At 34.4% G+C, this 16,829-nt stretch overlaps 1 protein-coding gene across 1 annotated transcript in view; it reads left to right on the plus strand.

Annotated features, from left to right (window-relative positions):
- The window catches only part of EPHA3 (EPH receptor A3), a 357,317-nt gene that overhangs the window by 275,999 nt on the left and 64,489 nt on the right, over positions 1 to 16,829 (plus strand). The window contains exons 7-10 of the mRNA XM_007986149.3: positions 3,135 to 3,297; positions 10,785 to 10,887; positions 11,582 to 11,649; positions 16,634 to 16,759. Coding sequence (XP_007984340.1) covers positions 3,135 to 3,297; positions 10,785 to 10,887; positions 11,582 to 11,649; positions 16,634 to 16,759 — 460 coding nt within the window. The remainder of the gene's footprint in view (positions 1 to 3,134; positions 3,298 to 10,784; positions 10,888 to 11,581; positions 11,650 to 16,633; positions 16,760 to 16,829) is intronic.

Genomic DNA, 16,829 nt, shown 5'->3' on the forward strand with positions numbered 1-16,829 from the left:
CTCTACCAACTATTTTATTGTGATTTCTTAGTCTATATGTGAACTGTTTTTTAGTTCATTACCTCAAGCATCATATCGTGACCTTCAAATTGACATGCATTTCATTCAATACAAATAGAAACATTGTGCTAGTGACAAAAATATTGTATTGTTTAACTGATGATGAAAAGCGTTCTTGACCCTGTAGAAGGAAATTTAGAAGGTTGGGGATGGATGGATAAATTTGCCTGACATAAAGTTGTGGCTTGGTAATGCAATTATTTAAAAAAAAAAATAGGCACATGGTTATTTTTACCCCAAATTTAAAAATTATTAAAAAAGAGGTACGCAGTTATTTTGCCCTGAGGGGAGTGGTGAGTATTCCATCATTCTAAATGACTCATTTTTTTTTTTTCTATTTGTAAATCATAGTAAAGTTTAAAGGCAAGACATGTTTAAACCTTAGCATCACAGCTAGTTCGTTTCACAGCTACAAAGTGAAGACTACATATTAGTGTATCGACTTCAGTTTATAAAGTGTGTTACAGTGAATTAAATGCAAATCATGCATTTATACAGCAGTTTATATTTACAGAACAATTTCTGTGGACATTACTTAAGTTTGAGCTGTATAATAACCTTATGGAAGTAGAAAAGTAAGTTGTTTAACAATTAAGAATACTGAGAGTGACGTTATATGGATTTCCCACAGCCTCACTGCTAATAAATATTAGATCTCTGTTTTGGATCGTGGCAGCCATGAGTCCTCCTTTAGTATGTTTTCCCCTATATCAGGTACCTTTTTCTACATGAGAATACATCCTGATGAGAATTATTGGCATAATCAACTATGCAAAAATGCATAATGTAAAAACATTGTTTTGCGTTATGCAGTTATTTCCTTGCTTGAAGTTAATGTATTTCTATAGTATAATGTCGTTTTTTTTCGTAGTCTGTCTGTAAGAGAGACTAGAGTATGTCTTTTTCATTAAAAGAAATTGATGCCAAATAAACTGTATTGTTCCAAAATTGTAGTAGAAATAAGTTTTCTCTTAACTTTGAGTCCTCTACTGTAGTAAAACCAAACGCTCATATGATTGTGGTCTATTTTCAGAAGTATGACAAGATAGAATGGGGAAATGTAATAATTCATGTTCATAAATGATGCCACAAAATTTTTAAAAATCAGTTATATGCCGCAGTTCAAACTACATTTCAGAACTGGGAGAAGAATGTTAGGTAACATTTAGATCTGTGAGATTAAAATCAAATTTTAATTGTATACATCCGTACCTTTCACAAACATGAAAAGTGTTCTGGCTTATTTCAAACTCCTTCAACAAACACAACAAGCATCACTACTTTTTTTTTTTTTTTTTTTTTTTTTTTTTTTTTTTTTTTTTTTGAGGCAGAATTTCACTCTTGTTGCCCTGGTTGAAATGTGATGGCAAAATCTCAACTCACCACCACCTCCGCCTCCCAGGTTCAAGCGATTCTCCAGCCTCAGCCTCCCAAGTAGCTGGAATTACAGGTGTGCGCCACCATGCCCCGCTAATTTTGTATTTTTAGTAGAGATGAGGTTTCTCCATGTTGGTCAAGCTAGTCTCAAACTCCTGACCTCAGGTGATCTGCCCACCTTGGCTTCCCAAAGTGCTGGGATTACAGGCGTGAGCCACCACCCCTGGAAATTACTTTGAAACAATATTAACCAATGCAGGAAAAAATGGTTGAATCTATTGATTATTCCCTAAGTATTTTTTGATACATACATACCTGTAATATTATTTAAAATATACTCCTATAATACATATTTGCATCATATATACCTAAATTTAAAAATTAATTCTAAATATTTATAGTATGCTTGGTAATACTGAGAAAGTGTCTCTAGGATTTAAACTCCACAAGGTCTAGCTTTCTTGATTGGTTATTCTGCTGATGGTGATGAACACTATATGTAATGTATGCCGTGTTTTCTGTACTACTCAATCTCATCTTGGTTGAGGATATACAGTGTTCGTATTACCTACTCTAGGTCCTACCCTAGGTGCAGGGACATTGTAGCATTGCTTGAAATCAGGTTCCTCATAGGAGCTCTGTGTATAATAATATATGTGAAAGAAAAAACGTAATTCTGGATAAATTCAATTTTTGTAAACGAGACTTGACACAAAGAGACCACTAAAATGTGTGGTGTGAATCTAACGTACAATGTGAATCTCCTAGAGATCCTTTTTGAGAAATATTTCTAGCCTTTGATCTGGAGATTTTTGCCTCTACCAAACCATAGTGACTTAGATTAAATACAGCACAAATACAGTTATGCTAAAAATAATGTAGAGCTACATATAAAACCTTGACTTTTTATGTTTAATATTTTAAGGTTAATAAAAAAAATTCGACTCCAGAATCAATAGAGCATTCCTATTAGGTGTCATTCAAAGGGATATTTTCTTCTTTGTAAGTTTGTAATTGGAATTAGATTTAAGTTTTCTCTCAGCCTTGACTTTGAAGAGAACATATCTTCCCTCACATATTTACTGATTAGTTAGAATAAAGCTAAATTTATGCAGGGCAGAAATAATAATATTCAAATTAGGAAATTCTGTAAATATTTTTATCTTTTAGAAATGCCTATGTTGGACCAGGCACGGTGGTTCACGCCTGTAATCCCAGCACTTTGGGCAGCCGAGGCAGGTGGATCACCTGAGGTCAGGAGTTCAAGACCAGCCTGGCCAACATGGCGAAACCTCGTCTCTACTAAAAATACAAAGATTAGCTGGGAGTGATGGCATGCACCTGTAGTCGCAGCTATTCGGGAAGCTGAGCAGGAGAATCTCTTGAACTCGGGAGGCAGAGGTTTCAGTGAGCTGAGATCACGCCACTGCACTCCAGCCTGGCGACAGAGCAAGACTTTGTCTCTCTCTCTCTCTCTCTCTCTCTCTCACACACACACACACACACACACACACACACCCCAAGCCTATGTTGCCTTTGGAGAATAAAATAATTGCAATAATCGATATGACTTTTTAAATCCATCCCATGATCTGTGTTAAAATATAAAAGAATCAGGTTTGAGTGGTTCACTGTTTATTGTTTTATAGCATTATGAAGATTTGATTTTAACATGATTTTTTTTTCTGACCTCAAAGCAGGAACAAGAGACAAGTTATACCATTCTGAGGGCAAGAGGCACAAATGTTACCATCAGTAGCCTCAAGCCTGACACTACATATGTATTCCAAATCCGAGCCCGAACAGCTGCTGGATATGGGACGAACAGCCGCAAGTTTGAGTTCGAAACTAGTCCAGACTGTATGTATTATTTCAATGTAGTCTAGAGGAGGGGGTAGGGGGGTCTTGCAAAAGATGTCTGATCAGTTATTCTCACTGTCTCTAAGTTTTAACCAAATGTGATACATTTAAGGTATATTGCTTGGGACATTGCAATTTGCAGAGCCCTGTGTCTGTATACAGTATTTGTGTTTGTGTGGGTGTACATTTTGTGTTTCTTTTTTTCCTGCATATTCTAATGCCTGAAATGCTTCTGTTTTGTTGTTAGGCATAAATTGCTTTTGAGGAACATTATTTAATATATTAATGCACTTCCAGTTCCTGTCATTTCAGATATTCCAGGTTCATTGCATGATTCAGTGAGCTCCAAAAAAGAAACTTGCTGATCCATGAGAATCTTAATTTTATTTTAATCCTTAACACATTCAATAGCATATCACAGAGAGAATAAGGATTTTCTAAAATGTGTTTTATCACTTCATTCACATTCACAAGTAATTTGAATAGCCTGTTCCTTTAACCCCAAATTTGGCTAAAATTGGCCTAAAACTGGCAAACATTTTCCCAGGAACTTTTCTTTTTTCAAATGAATTTTCTTCATACTTAAAAAAGCCCTTTGCTAAAATAAAATATTCAAAAAGGTAAAATTATGTCTATGTCACTAATATAAAATGAGTGCAAGTTAATGATTTTACTTAACTCATTAATTAATGAGCAGATTAGCAAGAGATTAAAACCTGTTCTAAGAAAAACTTTAACAGATACATAATTATGTGTATGTGTTTGTGTGTGTGTGTGTGTGTGTGTGTGTGTGTTTAGGCAATCATAGTATGTTAAAATGTGCTAATATATCCCAAACTGGTTAATATCCAATGAGGGTAATAAATGTAATGATCGAGGTCATCTTTCTTACAGAGCACAAACCAGTTGTCTTTCTAGCAAATAAGTGTTATTTCAATTGTTAAAGGAAAAAGGATATATATCACTATCAGTTTTCTACAACTTAAATTCACTCTTGTAAAATAGCCTAGAAAGATGAGCAAAGATGCACACCCTTTAGAAATAGATTACCCAGGAACGGTCTGACAATGCTCAACACTCTGCTGAAAGAAATGTAATAATCTTCTGACCATTCCCATTTCCCATTCTTCCCTGACGTCTGTATTTCCCATTTTCTCGATAGTTTGTTCCTGACAAAAAATCTCATTGTTATTGGTATATTTTTGTGTTCAAATTTGATACCGGATAAAAACTTTCAGGACTGGCCTAAAAATATAAAAATCATTCTAGTTATATAGTATTTACTCCATCAGGTTTACTCAGGTTAGAGTACATATTTTATGGCACACTTTCTGTCAGACAATTAGAAATGCTGCTTGCAATAAGGAGCTGTAAATTCCACCAGGTATTGAGATGCTAATGTTTTTAGAAATCATCCGCTTACAGCTGAACCATGACAATTCTACTCAAAGGAGACCTGCCATCCTCAAATACATAAATCTATTCCTAAAGACCTCTTTTAATCCTCACAATAAAATGTGTGTGGAGAAATCACCCTCAGAGGATATTAGAAACAAAACATGAAATATGATGGAAATGCAAGTGCCAACAAGGTTTAAAACAAATTAAAAACTTTAGATGGTTCAATAATAAAATGTAAGTGTAACTTAACATTAGTAACATGAGTACTTCTAAGACTTTTTGCAAATGTTAAGTGGTACAAAGAAAGTTTCTCCTTTTGAAATGATTACAGATTAACTTTTCTCAAATTCTTTTTTTTTTTTTTCTTTTTGAGACAAAGTCCTGCTCTATTGCCCGGGCTGGAGTGCAATGGCATGATCTCAGCTCACTGCAACCTCTGCCTCTTGGATTCAAGCAATTCTCCGGTCTCAGCGTCCCGAGTGGCTGGGACTACAGGCTCACGTTCCCACATCCAGCTAATTTTTTTGTATTTTTAGTAGAGATGGGGTTTCACCATATTGGTCAGGCTGGTCTCGAACTCCTGACCTCAGCGTGATCCACCCACCTCGGCCTTCCAAAGTGCTGGGACTTAAATGAATCTTTGAAATAACAGCAATAACAAAATGTGTATTTGATGTATCAAGAGAGATCGGAAATCATAGAAGTAGTAAAAGCAAATATTTATTGTGTCCTGTGGTAGAAATCAGCATATTATGAGGCGAACGCTCAGATCACTATTAGATAAACATTTTTTATGCATATTTGGGAACATCCCTCTAATCTTACATGGTCTTAATTAACACTTAACCCTCTCTGATAAGTAAATTTGCAAAAACAATATATTTTAAAATTCTAATATAATTCCAGATTTACCACAGATATTGCTGTGGTAGCATTTATGAAATATGATGGAATATTTCCTGAGGTTTAGGAAATATCTCATTTGAAAACTGCAGGGCCATAGGATTTTTGCCAAGTAAGTTTTGTATTAGCAATTCTTCCATTGATTGAAAGAGAGAAGAGGGAAAAAGGGTGGAAAAAAATGAGTTTTTCCCCCCTCCTCATTTATTTAAAAACTGTGAGTTACATATTTTAATTTTTTTTAACAAAAGTTAGTTTACTTTTGCTATTTCACCACAATGTTTTAAATAAAATTGATAAATTTTATTGAAATAAATAAATTTAAATAAAAATTTAATTTTTAAATAAATTTGAAATAAAAATTAAAAAAAAATGTCTTTTGTCTTAGGAGGTAAAAGAAAAAAATTTTTTTTGTCTCACTTTATTGTTTTTTTAAAATCAAAATGACATATTCCTAAATACTCTAAGTGTTTAATAAGAATCTTATTTGTTATATGTTGATTTTTTAAAAAAATATAGACATAAGATTTATGTTTGTATTTAACAGTTTGCTTTTTCCTTCTAGTTTTAATTTTTTATTTTATTTATGTATTTATTTATTCTTTTTGAGACTGAGTCTTGCTCTGTCGCCCAGGCGAGAGTGTAGTGGTGAGATCTCAGCTTACTATAAAATCTGCCTCCTGGGTTCAAGAGATTCTGTAGCTGGGATTCAGGTGTGTGCCACAACACCAGCTAATTTTGGTATTTTTAGTAGAAATGGAGTTTCACCATGTTGGCCAGGCTGATCTTGAACTCCTGACCTCAAGTAATCCAACTGCCTCAGCCTCCAAAAGTGCTGGGATTACAGGCGTGAGGCACAGCTCCTGGCCAGTTTTAATTTTTTAATTACATAATGTCTCATTCATGACATGTATGCATATATTTTGGTAGAACACAACGTATTTTGAGCTGGAATTTAGATAACATTTTCTGAACTTTGTAAGGAAGAGATGGAGGCAGAATAGAGCACATATATTTTTCTAAGTGCTTTAAAATAGCTTATTTTTGTATGTCAGTACTTTATATTTATTATCATCTTCATTTTACAGATGAGGAAACTGAGGCAAAGAGAGGTTAAGGAAGTTTTCCAAAGTCACACAATTGGCAAGGGATATGTCGATTCCAGAATCCTTGTTTCTACATGACAGTATATAAAGCAGTATGATAAACATTTCATTTGATTCTGTTCTATAAGCTATTCAGATACTATTATATCATTTTATACATGATCTAAGATACACATTTTATGTGTTTTTTTCTGAGTTTGCATATCTAGTCAGTGGAGCAACAAACCTAGAATCTGCAGGTTTTGAAGTCTTGAACCAGTGCAATTACTGCACATGAAGAAGAAAAATACTGAACTAAGACCCATGGAAAGCTTGGAGTATAAAAGAGTAAAAGGATTTTCCTAGCATGAAGTTAGCTTCCACCAATACGAGAAGTACAGACATTAAGGCATGTTTGGAAGAGCAGATAGTCCAACTCTTTGGAAACCCTCAGTGGGGAAAAACCAAAGTCGTGGTGTGTGCTTCGTGCACAAGAAAACCAGGGACAAAGTGAGAGTTAAGAGCAAACACATTAGAGCAGATGAGCATTATTACAGTGAACTTCACAAGTCATTTCAAGTCTGTATGTCTCGGTTTTGCTATCTGGACATTGGGAAGCATCATGTGATAACTCATGAGATTTTAATGTTGATTAAATATGTTATTACTTGTAAAGAGCTTAAAATAGTACTTCATATAGCCTCATATAACAGATACTCACTGTGCATGTGTGTTGTGTTTAAACAAATAGTCCATAATTTGAACATCTGAAGAATTTCAAGAATAACAATCTGTGGAATGAAGTTGAGTTTTAAAATTAGAGGATTTCACTGGATATTACTATGAAGAAGACTACCCCAGGGATAATTAAATTAGCACTCCCGAATGCCTCACATCCTCATTATTTGTTGTTTCAAAGAGCAAAAATGGTACAACTTTACTTTCTTGGGCCCTATTACTAGGGGACGTAAAGGAAGCCTGACAAAGGGAGAATGGAATCATTAAGTACAGAAATTTCTATATAAAAATTAGGCATTCATCATCTATAATTTTGTAGGAAATAGAGTACTTTTGCAGAATTTTCACTAGGGAAATGATATAGCAATCGGTAACATTTATTGAGCACTTAATATATGCTTGGCACTACTGTAAGTGTTTTACTAGTACTAACTCATTTAATTCTCAAACAACCAAATTATGTCACACAGCAAATAAGTATAAATCCAGGAGTTCTGATGCAAAAGAATGAGCTCTGAATCACTCTTTTGAGAGAGAAAGCCAGCACTCTGTGTAGGATGGAGCAAAACAGAAATGACTAGAAACAGAGGGAGCAGAAAACAAATTCAAATTGAATTATTAAGAAATGTAATAGCTATCAATTACATTAAGTTATTAGACACCTATATAACTCATCACTATTATTCATTCACATATTTGCTCATTTTAACAATGAAAATAATCTGATTAAGTTATGTGCTTTAGATAACCTCTGAGAGTCATATATTTTAGAGATAGAAAAAACTGTAGAGAAATCCTAGTTTAATTCTGTTTTCAACAGAAAAAGAAATCGAGAATTATTTTTTCTCCTATCATATTTCCCTTCCCAGTTTCACTGAGCTTTACTTTATAAGCTGGCTAATCAAAGTAAGGTTTGAATTCTCAAGTTCAAACCTTACTGCTTTCTATAAATTACTACAGAACGCAAAGTGAAAAGCATGAGTTCAAGTCACCACTCTATGTTATGGAGCGTTTTTGAAATATTGGATTAAACTATTTCACAAATCATTCACAGATCTTTAGCCAATGGATAGGGATGTATCAGTCAGATGCTCTGGGAAGAAGATACCAAGATGAAACTACAAGAGCTTTATAGGAGAAATACTTGTGAAGGATAAAAGGCAGATGGAGCTGAGCCAGGGAAGCAGAACCTCAGACTGAGATGTAGGTGTGTCATTTATAAAGGGAAGGAGGGAAAGAAGAAAGAGTTGAGGAAGGGAAGCCCCAGACAGCAATGCAGCTCCGAAGGTCTCAGCCAAGCCAATGGGGAGCTTCAGAGCACACACCACCCATTTGAGGAGTGTTGCATTCGGCAGGGATGGCCAAGCTCCATAACCCTTTGCCAGTACTGTTAAGTCACTAAGGGGAACATAACCTGTGTTTGAAGGCTGTAGTGGATCCTGAAGGTGCAGCAGCTGGAGGTTGTCTGCTGACTATACTCTTTGTAGCAGGAACATCTGAGCAAGCACTCCTGTGACTGCCATAGTGGTATAAACAATAGTTTGCTGGTAGTGAAGAATAAAGGCCTTGCAACAGTTTATATTATGAGTGTGCCATCCTGCCACACTCTGAGCACTTTTGTTTTTTTTCAGATGCTACTCACAGGAAACTCCTAACAACCTACATGTCACGTTTCTTTTCTTGCATTATTTGACTATCCCTAAAAACACATATTTTAGAGAAAATCTTCCAAACTTAGGTTTGTTCAGGCTGAAGATGCCATGTTGGCTCCTGGGGAGGTGATATTATTCAGATAACTAAACTAGCTCTTCTTTTGAGTCCTGAGGTGTTCATGTATTTAATCAGCATTTACCACGAGAACAACATATGCAAATAAGAGCATAAAAGAGGCTATTGCAGGAAATGTGTGTATTTTTAAAAATCTAGAGATTAGGATGCTTATGGAGTTTGTAGGAGATGTGACTGGGGATTTAAACATGAAACAGATCCTAAATGGCTTTTACATGCTCTGCTATAAAATTTGCATTTTATCCTGAAAGTTACGGAGAGTCAAAATTTTCCTATGCAAACATTTTATGCATAGGAATGACATGGTCAAATTCATGGTTTAGAAGGAATATTCTAAAAGATAAAATATGTGAAAAGCATACAAATAGAGACCAAATTAGGAATTTCTAATTATAATCCAGAAGATAAATGAAGACTTAAACTAGGATATTTAAGAGTGTTTGGTGATTAATTGGAAGCAGAATGATTAGGAGGTGGAGAGGAGAAGATTATTTTATATTTATGGTCTAGATTCTTGCCCCTCAAAATGTCGTGGTCTGAAATCAGCATGATCAGCACTGCCTGTGTGTTCATATGTGTTCATAAGAAACGTGCAGTCTCATGTCCCACTCCGGATTAACTGAATCAGAAACCGCTTTTCCAGAGATTCCTGAGTGGTTTTTGTGAACATTAAAGTTTGCGAAACATTGGTCTGGGTCAAGAGTCAGTAAACTTTTTTCTGTAATAGGCCAGATAATAAATATTTTAGGCTTTGTGCACATCATTCTCTATTGCTGCTACTCAACTTGCCCATTCTAGCATAACATTGGTCATAGACAATGTACAAATTAATGATTGATTGTGGCTATGTTGCAGTAAAACTTTATTTATAAACAGCAAAATTTGAATTTCCTAGATTTAGAATTTTCACATGTCATGAAATCTCATTATTTTGACTTTTTACAACTGTTAAAAGAAATGTAAAACCATTCTAAGCTCACAAGCTGTACAAAAACGGGACAGGCAAGATTTGGCTCCTGGGCCTTTTTGCCAACCATTTATCTAGGTGAATAAATGGGCTCAGGAGCCATTTCTAAAGGTAGGAAATAGAGGGACGGTTTGTTGATGGTATGTGTTGAGGTCCGTGTATCATATCACTTTTCAAACGAATATAGATATTGGAGGTAAAACAAGCTTATTTAGAAAGCTTTTTATAATTTTATGCTGAGAACTCTTCCTCTCTTCTCTAAGATCCTCCCATAACTTCTGGTTCATTCAATGAGATTTTTGCCACTGAGGGCAGAGAAACCCAGTACAGCAGATTTTGGACAGGAGACATTTAAATAATGTTTGATTGATGTCATTGAAACAAAGTATTTAATCTTATTAATCAGGTAGAAATTTCAAGCAAAATTGTGAGACATGTCTATTTTTTTAAACACTAAGTAAAGAATACTTTCAACATGGTATCAGACATTAAGCCATACTTCAGGTAAAAGTAGAACACAAATTAATTAATTAATCAATCAACTGTTCCATGTAGATGTTGGTCATGACTATAAAACCTGTGCTTATTTTTTCTCTTCAACCTCACAGCTTTCTCCATCTCTGGTGAAAGTAGCCAAGTGGTCATGATCGCCATTTCAGCGGCAGTAGCAATTATTCTCCTCACTGTTGTCATCTATGTTTTGATTGGGAGGTGAGTTCACAGTCTGTTTTACTATTCACTTTCACTGTTGCTTTGTTTGCTGCCATTGGTTGCTGTTAAAATGTGAAGAGTGTGCTCAATAAAATATTTTAACAAGTAAGAATGTCTCCACTTGTAGTTTAGGTCCTCTCTTTCTTCTCCTTTTCTTTGTTTCTCCATCCTTAGTTTTGATTTTCTGCTCTACATTAAATTCCTGTCCCCACTCTTTAACACACACCCCTCCTCTTCTCTCTTCTGACCCTACTCCTAATTTTTACTTTCTTTCTCTAATTATCTCCTCACTCTTCAAATAACCCCAGATTTCCTTGACACTTTCTCACCCAGAACAGGGATAACACTGCACAGCACTAATCATTACCCATGGAGACTTTACCCTTCATTCCTTCTAACAGAAGTTGTTAAAAAATACTATAAACTCATTCTAAGGCCATTATAAAAACTGAACTGGAGTGTCTGCACAGTGGGAAGCAACTCTATGTGTCTCCTCATTAGGCAGCTTTCCAGGGTCCCCAGAGAGAGAGACTTTCTTCAGAGGATTTAGAAAATATGAAGTTATTAAACTTTCACTAAAGCATTTAATTGTTTGAGGAAAATGCTTTATTTTTATGCTTTGCACAATCTGAGCATAGATAACTGTTTTAAGTATATTCCTCTTATGTGTTCGCTTTCCTTGATTTACCTCCAGGTTCTGTGGCTATAACAAGTCAAAACACGGGGCAGATGAAAAAAGACTTCACTTTGGTAATGGGCATTGTAAGTTTCTAAACTTGGCTTTTTTTTCGCTTCACTATTTGAGTTCTAGCAGTTATTGATTTACAGTTGGTTAACTTCCTCCTGACAAAGAGACTTCAAAAGTAGTTTTATGGAAAAACTGAGTACATTAAATTTATTTTAGAAAAAGAGGGAAATTCACGGTTCTACATTAAGTAATTTTTATATGTGTACATTTCAGCATACTTACGCTAAAATAAAGGGTAATCTGTGGTTTACATTCAAATAACGCACATGATAGGTAGTAGAAACTGTAGTCTGCTCTGCATGGCTGAAATGCAAAGCGTATCTTCAGTTTCCTTATTACTAGTCCTTTGCTAAACTCTAAATAGGAGACTTTTCTCTTTCCTAACTGCCAAGTAAATATAAACAACCTCTGTTTATTTGAAGTGCCTTATTCCATTTTATCAACCAACCTAGAAAGAGCCTTTAAAATAAACTGTTTATTTTGCAGTTACATGATATCCAACTAGTAGTAAAGCCAGAACTTTCTCTCCACATTTTAATCTACCCTTTTAATTTTTTTAAAATACCCATTTAAGAAACAAAGTGTTTACAACTAACGAAAAGACTTTTTTTTTTTTTTTTTTTGTGGTGAAACGAATCATTCCAGGTGCTTTGTCTTCCAAACTATGGCTCAGCTTAGTGTGGCAATTACTAATCAGAGGCTTAAATAGCGTGTTCTCATGGAAATTAGTACAAAGACTATACTCATGCTTATGTGCTCTAAAATAATCTCAATATAACTAATGTAGTCTTGCAAGCATTACTTTCTTTAGCATTCACTATTGCCTTCTAAAATTATTTGCCAATTAACATGATACTTTGTATCAGTCACTGGATTATCATCTAAAAATAATAGCTTTAGTTATAACTCAAGTAAAAAACTTGACTACCTGTTGCTAACCTGCAGGAAGCATACAGTAGCTTGAAAAAAATGCCTTTCAAAATATAAATTGATATGAGATGAAAGCAGTATAGGAGTTTGCAGAAGCATTGTTTTGTTCATCCAATTGCAGAGTCTATAAAATAATTCACACAAAAAAGTCAAAGTACTACATTCCTAAAATCAACACACATCGGTCCAGATTAATTAGGTGACCAACTCAAAAGTCTAAAAAGAATGCCCGAACAAGTTGCAGGATACTTGTCTTTCTTTTTCTCAACTGGCCCACAAAACACTTGTGTTACAATTTTTATGCATAAATTAGAGCAGTGGCATTCTTGTGGATTAAGTCATTGTTAATTTGACTTGAACAGTTATTGTAAATATCATCTTTAGAGCAAGACCATGCTGATTTGATTTTTTTATGGGAATTCTACATCTTACGAATTTTGAGCTTTGGTAAATTTCTGTGTGCCAATTATTAAACAGGTTCCTCTATCATCCCAGTCCATTTTGTTATTGATTTTATGGTGGACTTTGTTGAAACTTTAATTTTTTTCAAACGCACAATATCCTTATGACAAACAAAAAAGAAATGCATTTCATCCTGGCTGCAAAGGCATAAAGTAACTTACGTGCATGTCATAAAGTTTCTGCCTCTTAATACTACAGCTGGTTTATTTCAGACCATTTATTTGGTATTACTTTAAAAAGCTCTAGCTATGAACTGTTCCCTCCAGCCTTGTTACAAATCCTATAATATTGCTTCAAAAGGAAAGAAATGTGTTTCACCTCCTAAGATCCTGTCCCCTTGCCCTTTCTGGCTGGGCCTTTTTACTTTTTTGCTATCCTTAGGGCAACTCATGCTGGTAAAATGGAAATGTAAATTGTGTTTGCACAGAACGAGCTGTAAAGTAGTGCAGCTTAACACGTGTGCATGTGTTTATTATCTGGTTTTCATGACAGAGCCCAGTTACTCTGTGTGTTGCCCTTAATTATTGGTGTGAAGGGATTATGTGCCTTGCAGCCTGAATCACCTGATTCCTGGAATCTTTGGGGTCAGCAGTTAAAAATCAGCAGCCAGTGCTTCTACAGTGAACAGACCATTTTACTTGAGGGTGTATATGTTTATGTTTGTTATTTTTTTTCCCCCAAATGTCTTATGGATGGAAAAGAAATTCACCTTATTTTAATTAATAGCAATTAATAGGTTTGATTTTATTTGGGAATGGTTGTTTAATTTTCAAATTATTTAGTAATAGTATTGCATATAGTTATTCATCACACATATATTCTCTACAAGCTGACTGGTACTGAAGGGTAAATCTAAATCACAATTTCAAGACTTATGTTTAAGGCCAATGCTTATTTAAAATATGTGAGATATTGTTCCTAACAACTCATTTTATAATCTGTGTAAATTCTAATGCCAGGAAATCTCCCCCACGTTAATTTTCTTAGCTTCAGCAAAGCAAAGCAGTTGTAATTATGTACAAAACAGTTCCATTTTACCTTATATTTAAAGTCTCATTTTATTTCCTTGAAAAGGATTGCTAGATTTCTTTACCTTACTGTTACTAAGCAAAGGCAAATAAAAACTGGAAGATCACACATTATAGGGTCGATCTGATGTGAGTTTTCATCCTTAAAATGTAACTAAATTGACTAAATGAAAAGACTCCAACAAGACTTTATTTGCTAACATATTTTAGTAATGGTTACTTACTTTTACAGTTTTTCTTACTCCACATCTAGAAAAGTATGATAGCTTTTCCTTAATCTTAAATAAGTTTCTTCTTTTAAAGGTAAAGGGTTTTAGTACTGATAACATTAGGAGTTATTTTAATGTAATAATAGAGCACAGTAGATTACTGTATTAAAGGGTGACTCTCCCATCTGTTTTTATAGGAAGGATTCATGCTTTATGAAAGAAGCATGCAAGCTGATCTGTGAGCTCAAAAGAAATGCACATTTCTAAGCTTAAATTCTACCATTAGGAAACCTCAATTATATTAATAATTGTAAATAAATGTTCTTAACCATGAAAACACTCGTTAGGACAATGAGCTCTGTCAATAAATTGAGCGAGAACTGTGTAGCAGTCTCTCATGCTAGGCATTTGAATAGCATAGCTTTTTTTTTTTTTTTTTTGTCTCGGAGCCCTAACTTGTCTTTTTGGTCAAGATATTCAAGATGAAAAACTCTAAAACCGAAGTTCTCGCTTCAAAAATTACTCTACTCAGAGTTTGTCCAAAGCAAGGGCCAGAACTTGAACTTCCCCATTTCTGTGGATATTGACTTCCTAGAGAGTGGTGTCCTTTCAAATTATCCACACCCGGCCTCAAGCTGGATAGCGGCTGCTCTTTTGTTGTAGCTGTATCAGCACCCGGCAGAAGTGGGAGTCGCGTTAGCTTTTCTTCTGTATTCTCTATTTGCCCTCTCACCGCCATCCCTACATCTTAATATGCTGTGTCAAAGTCATCCAAATAACAGCTGAGGAAAATAGCGTTTTTACCTAACCTCTCTCTCAGCCACCATTTCTTTAATAACCAGTTTATTCTTGCACTTATGTTTCTTTACTCAAAATCTCTGTGAAAGCTTTACAGGAACATAAATGGTAATGCATTATAACTATGGGTTTCATGAAGTTGTCTTGTAGTTCAATGAATTGATCATTTGTTAACACATACTGTGAAATCCTAGACTTAGCCTAATGTTCATTGTACTGAGGCCTCCCAGAAAAACTGCGGACATCTGCAGTCTCCACAACTATTTAATACAAACTACAAAACTAACTCAAAGAAACGATTGGCTCACGCAGGGTGTTCAATTGCAAATTTGCCAATGAGATTCTCCCATTATGAAGTACTATTGTAAACAATAATATCTGATTTCATTTGTTATATTAGAAAAAAACTTCAATAATTTAATGTAATGAATGAAAATATATTACATTATTAAGTATCCATATTCTATGCTAAAACAATGCTGTTAATGTTATCAAAATTAAAAGCAAAATCAGTAGTATTAGCAGATATACCATAGAAGTTACATTGCAATTTCCTTTAATGTTAGAGCATATTTATATACTTTAGTAGATCTTAGAATCACTTTTTTAAAACTCAGGGTTTTTGTTTAGAGAAGTTAGTTTATTGAAAATTGCAAATTGTTTCACTTATTTTTCTAAATTATAGGAATCTTATTAATATTAAATGAAATCTAAAATGATTATCCTGTATCAGTTGTCTGTAATACTTTAACTACAGGATATGAACATTTTTACCTTCAGAATAATTCAATGAATAAATATAATACAAAGGAGATTTTTATTTAATAAATTACATATATGACTAATGTTTGGGACTTAGCTCCTTAGCACCATTATTCAACCCATAGACAATATTTATTTTACCTCTGATTATGTTGTAAAGCTATACAATATGATTATATTTAACTGATACTATATTGGCGTGCATATATAATACATACATGTGTACACCTACTAACAGCTTAAAGTAGATCTGTAATTACAGTGGGAGATTTTGATTGTGAATGTTAATATAAGCAGTATAGTGTCAGAAGGTATGCCATTATATATCCTTTAATTTATCTATACTTGCAGCCATTATCTCACCTTATAATTGTATTGAATTATTTTCCAATCTTGCATTGTAATAGATATCTGGTTATGATAACATTTGTATAATCATAAATATGGAATAGCATAATGGTGTTCACTCACTGTTGCTCCTGGTAGTAATGACTAGGTCTAATCAGTTCTGAATCATCTTTCTTCTTAAGATCCCCTTTTTTGAATACGCGTTTTCCTTCTGATGTTTTTGCAAAGAAAGCTCCTCATTGTGGTTCCTTTTTAGGATTCATCATAGAGAACATGTTTTCTTAAATTTTTCAACACTTAGTCCAATGTCACTGCGAGTTTCTGTTATACTACAGAATAAACTGAAGGTTGTGCACCTTACGGGGTGGTGATTTTTTTAACCAACAATGTCATAAAATTTGATCTATAATTGTTTTTATAAATCTAGCTACAATTGCACCTTTCTTTCTTTCCTTAAACAGTAAAACTTCCAGGTCTCAGGACTTACGTTGACCCACATACATATGAAGACCCTACCCAAGCTGTTCATGAGTTTGCCAAGGAATTGGATGCCACCAACATATCCATTGATAAAGTTGTTGGAGCAGGTAACCACAATGACCCTACTGCCAACTTAGTACTGTACGTGAATCATGATTGCTCAGTCTCTGAAACCTA

Source organism: Chlorocebus sabaeus, chromosome 22, assembly GCF_047675955.1.
Source record: "Chlorocebus sabaeus isolate Y175 chromosome 22, mChlSab1.0.hap1, whole genome shotgun sequence".
Classification (NCBI taxonomy): Eukaryota; Metazoa; Chordata; class Mammalia; order Primates; family Cercopithecidae; genus Chlorocebus; species Chlorocebus sabaeus.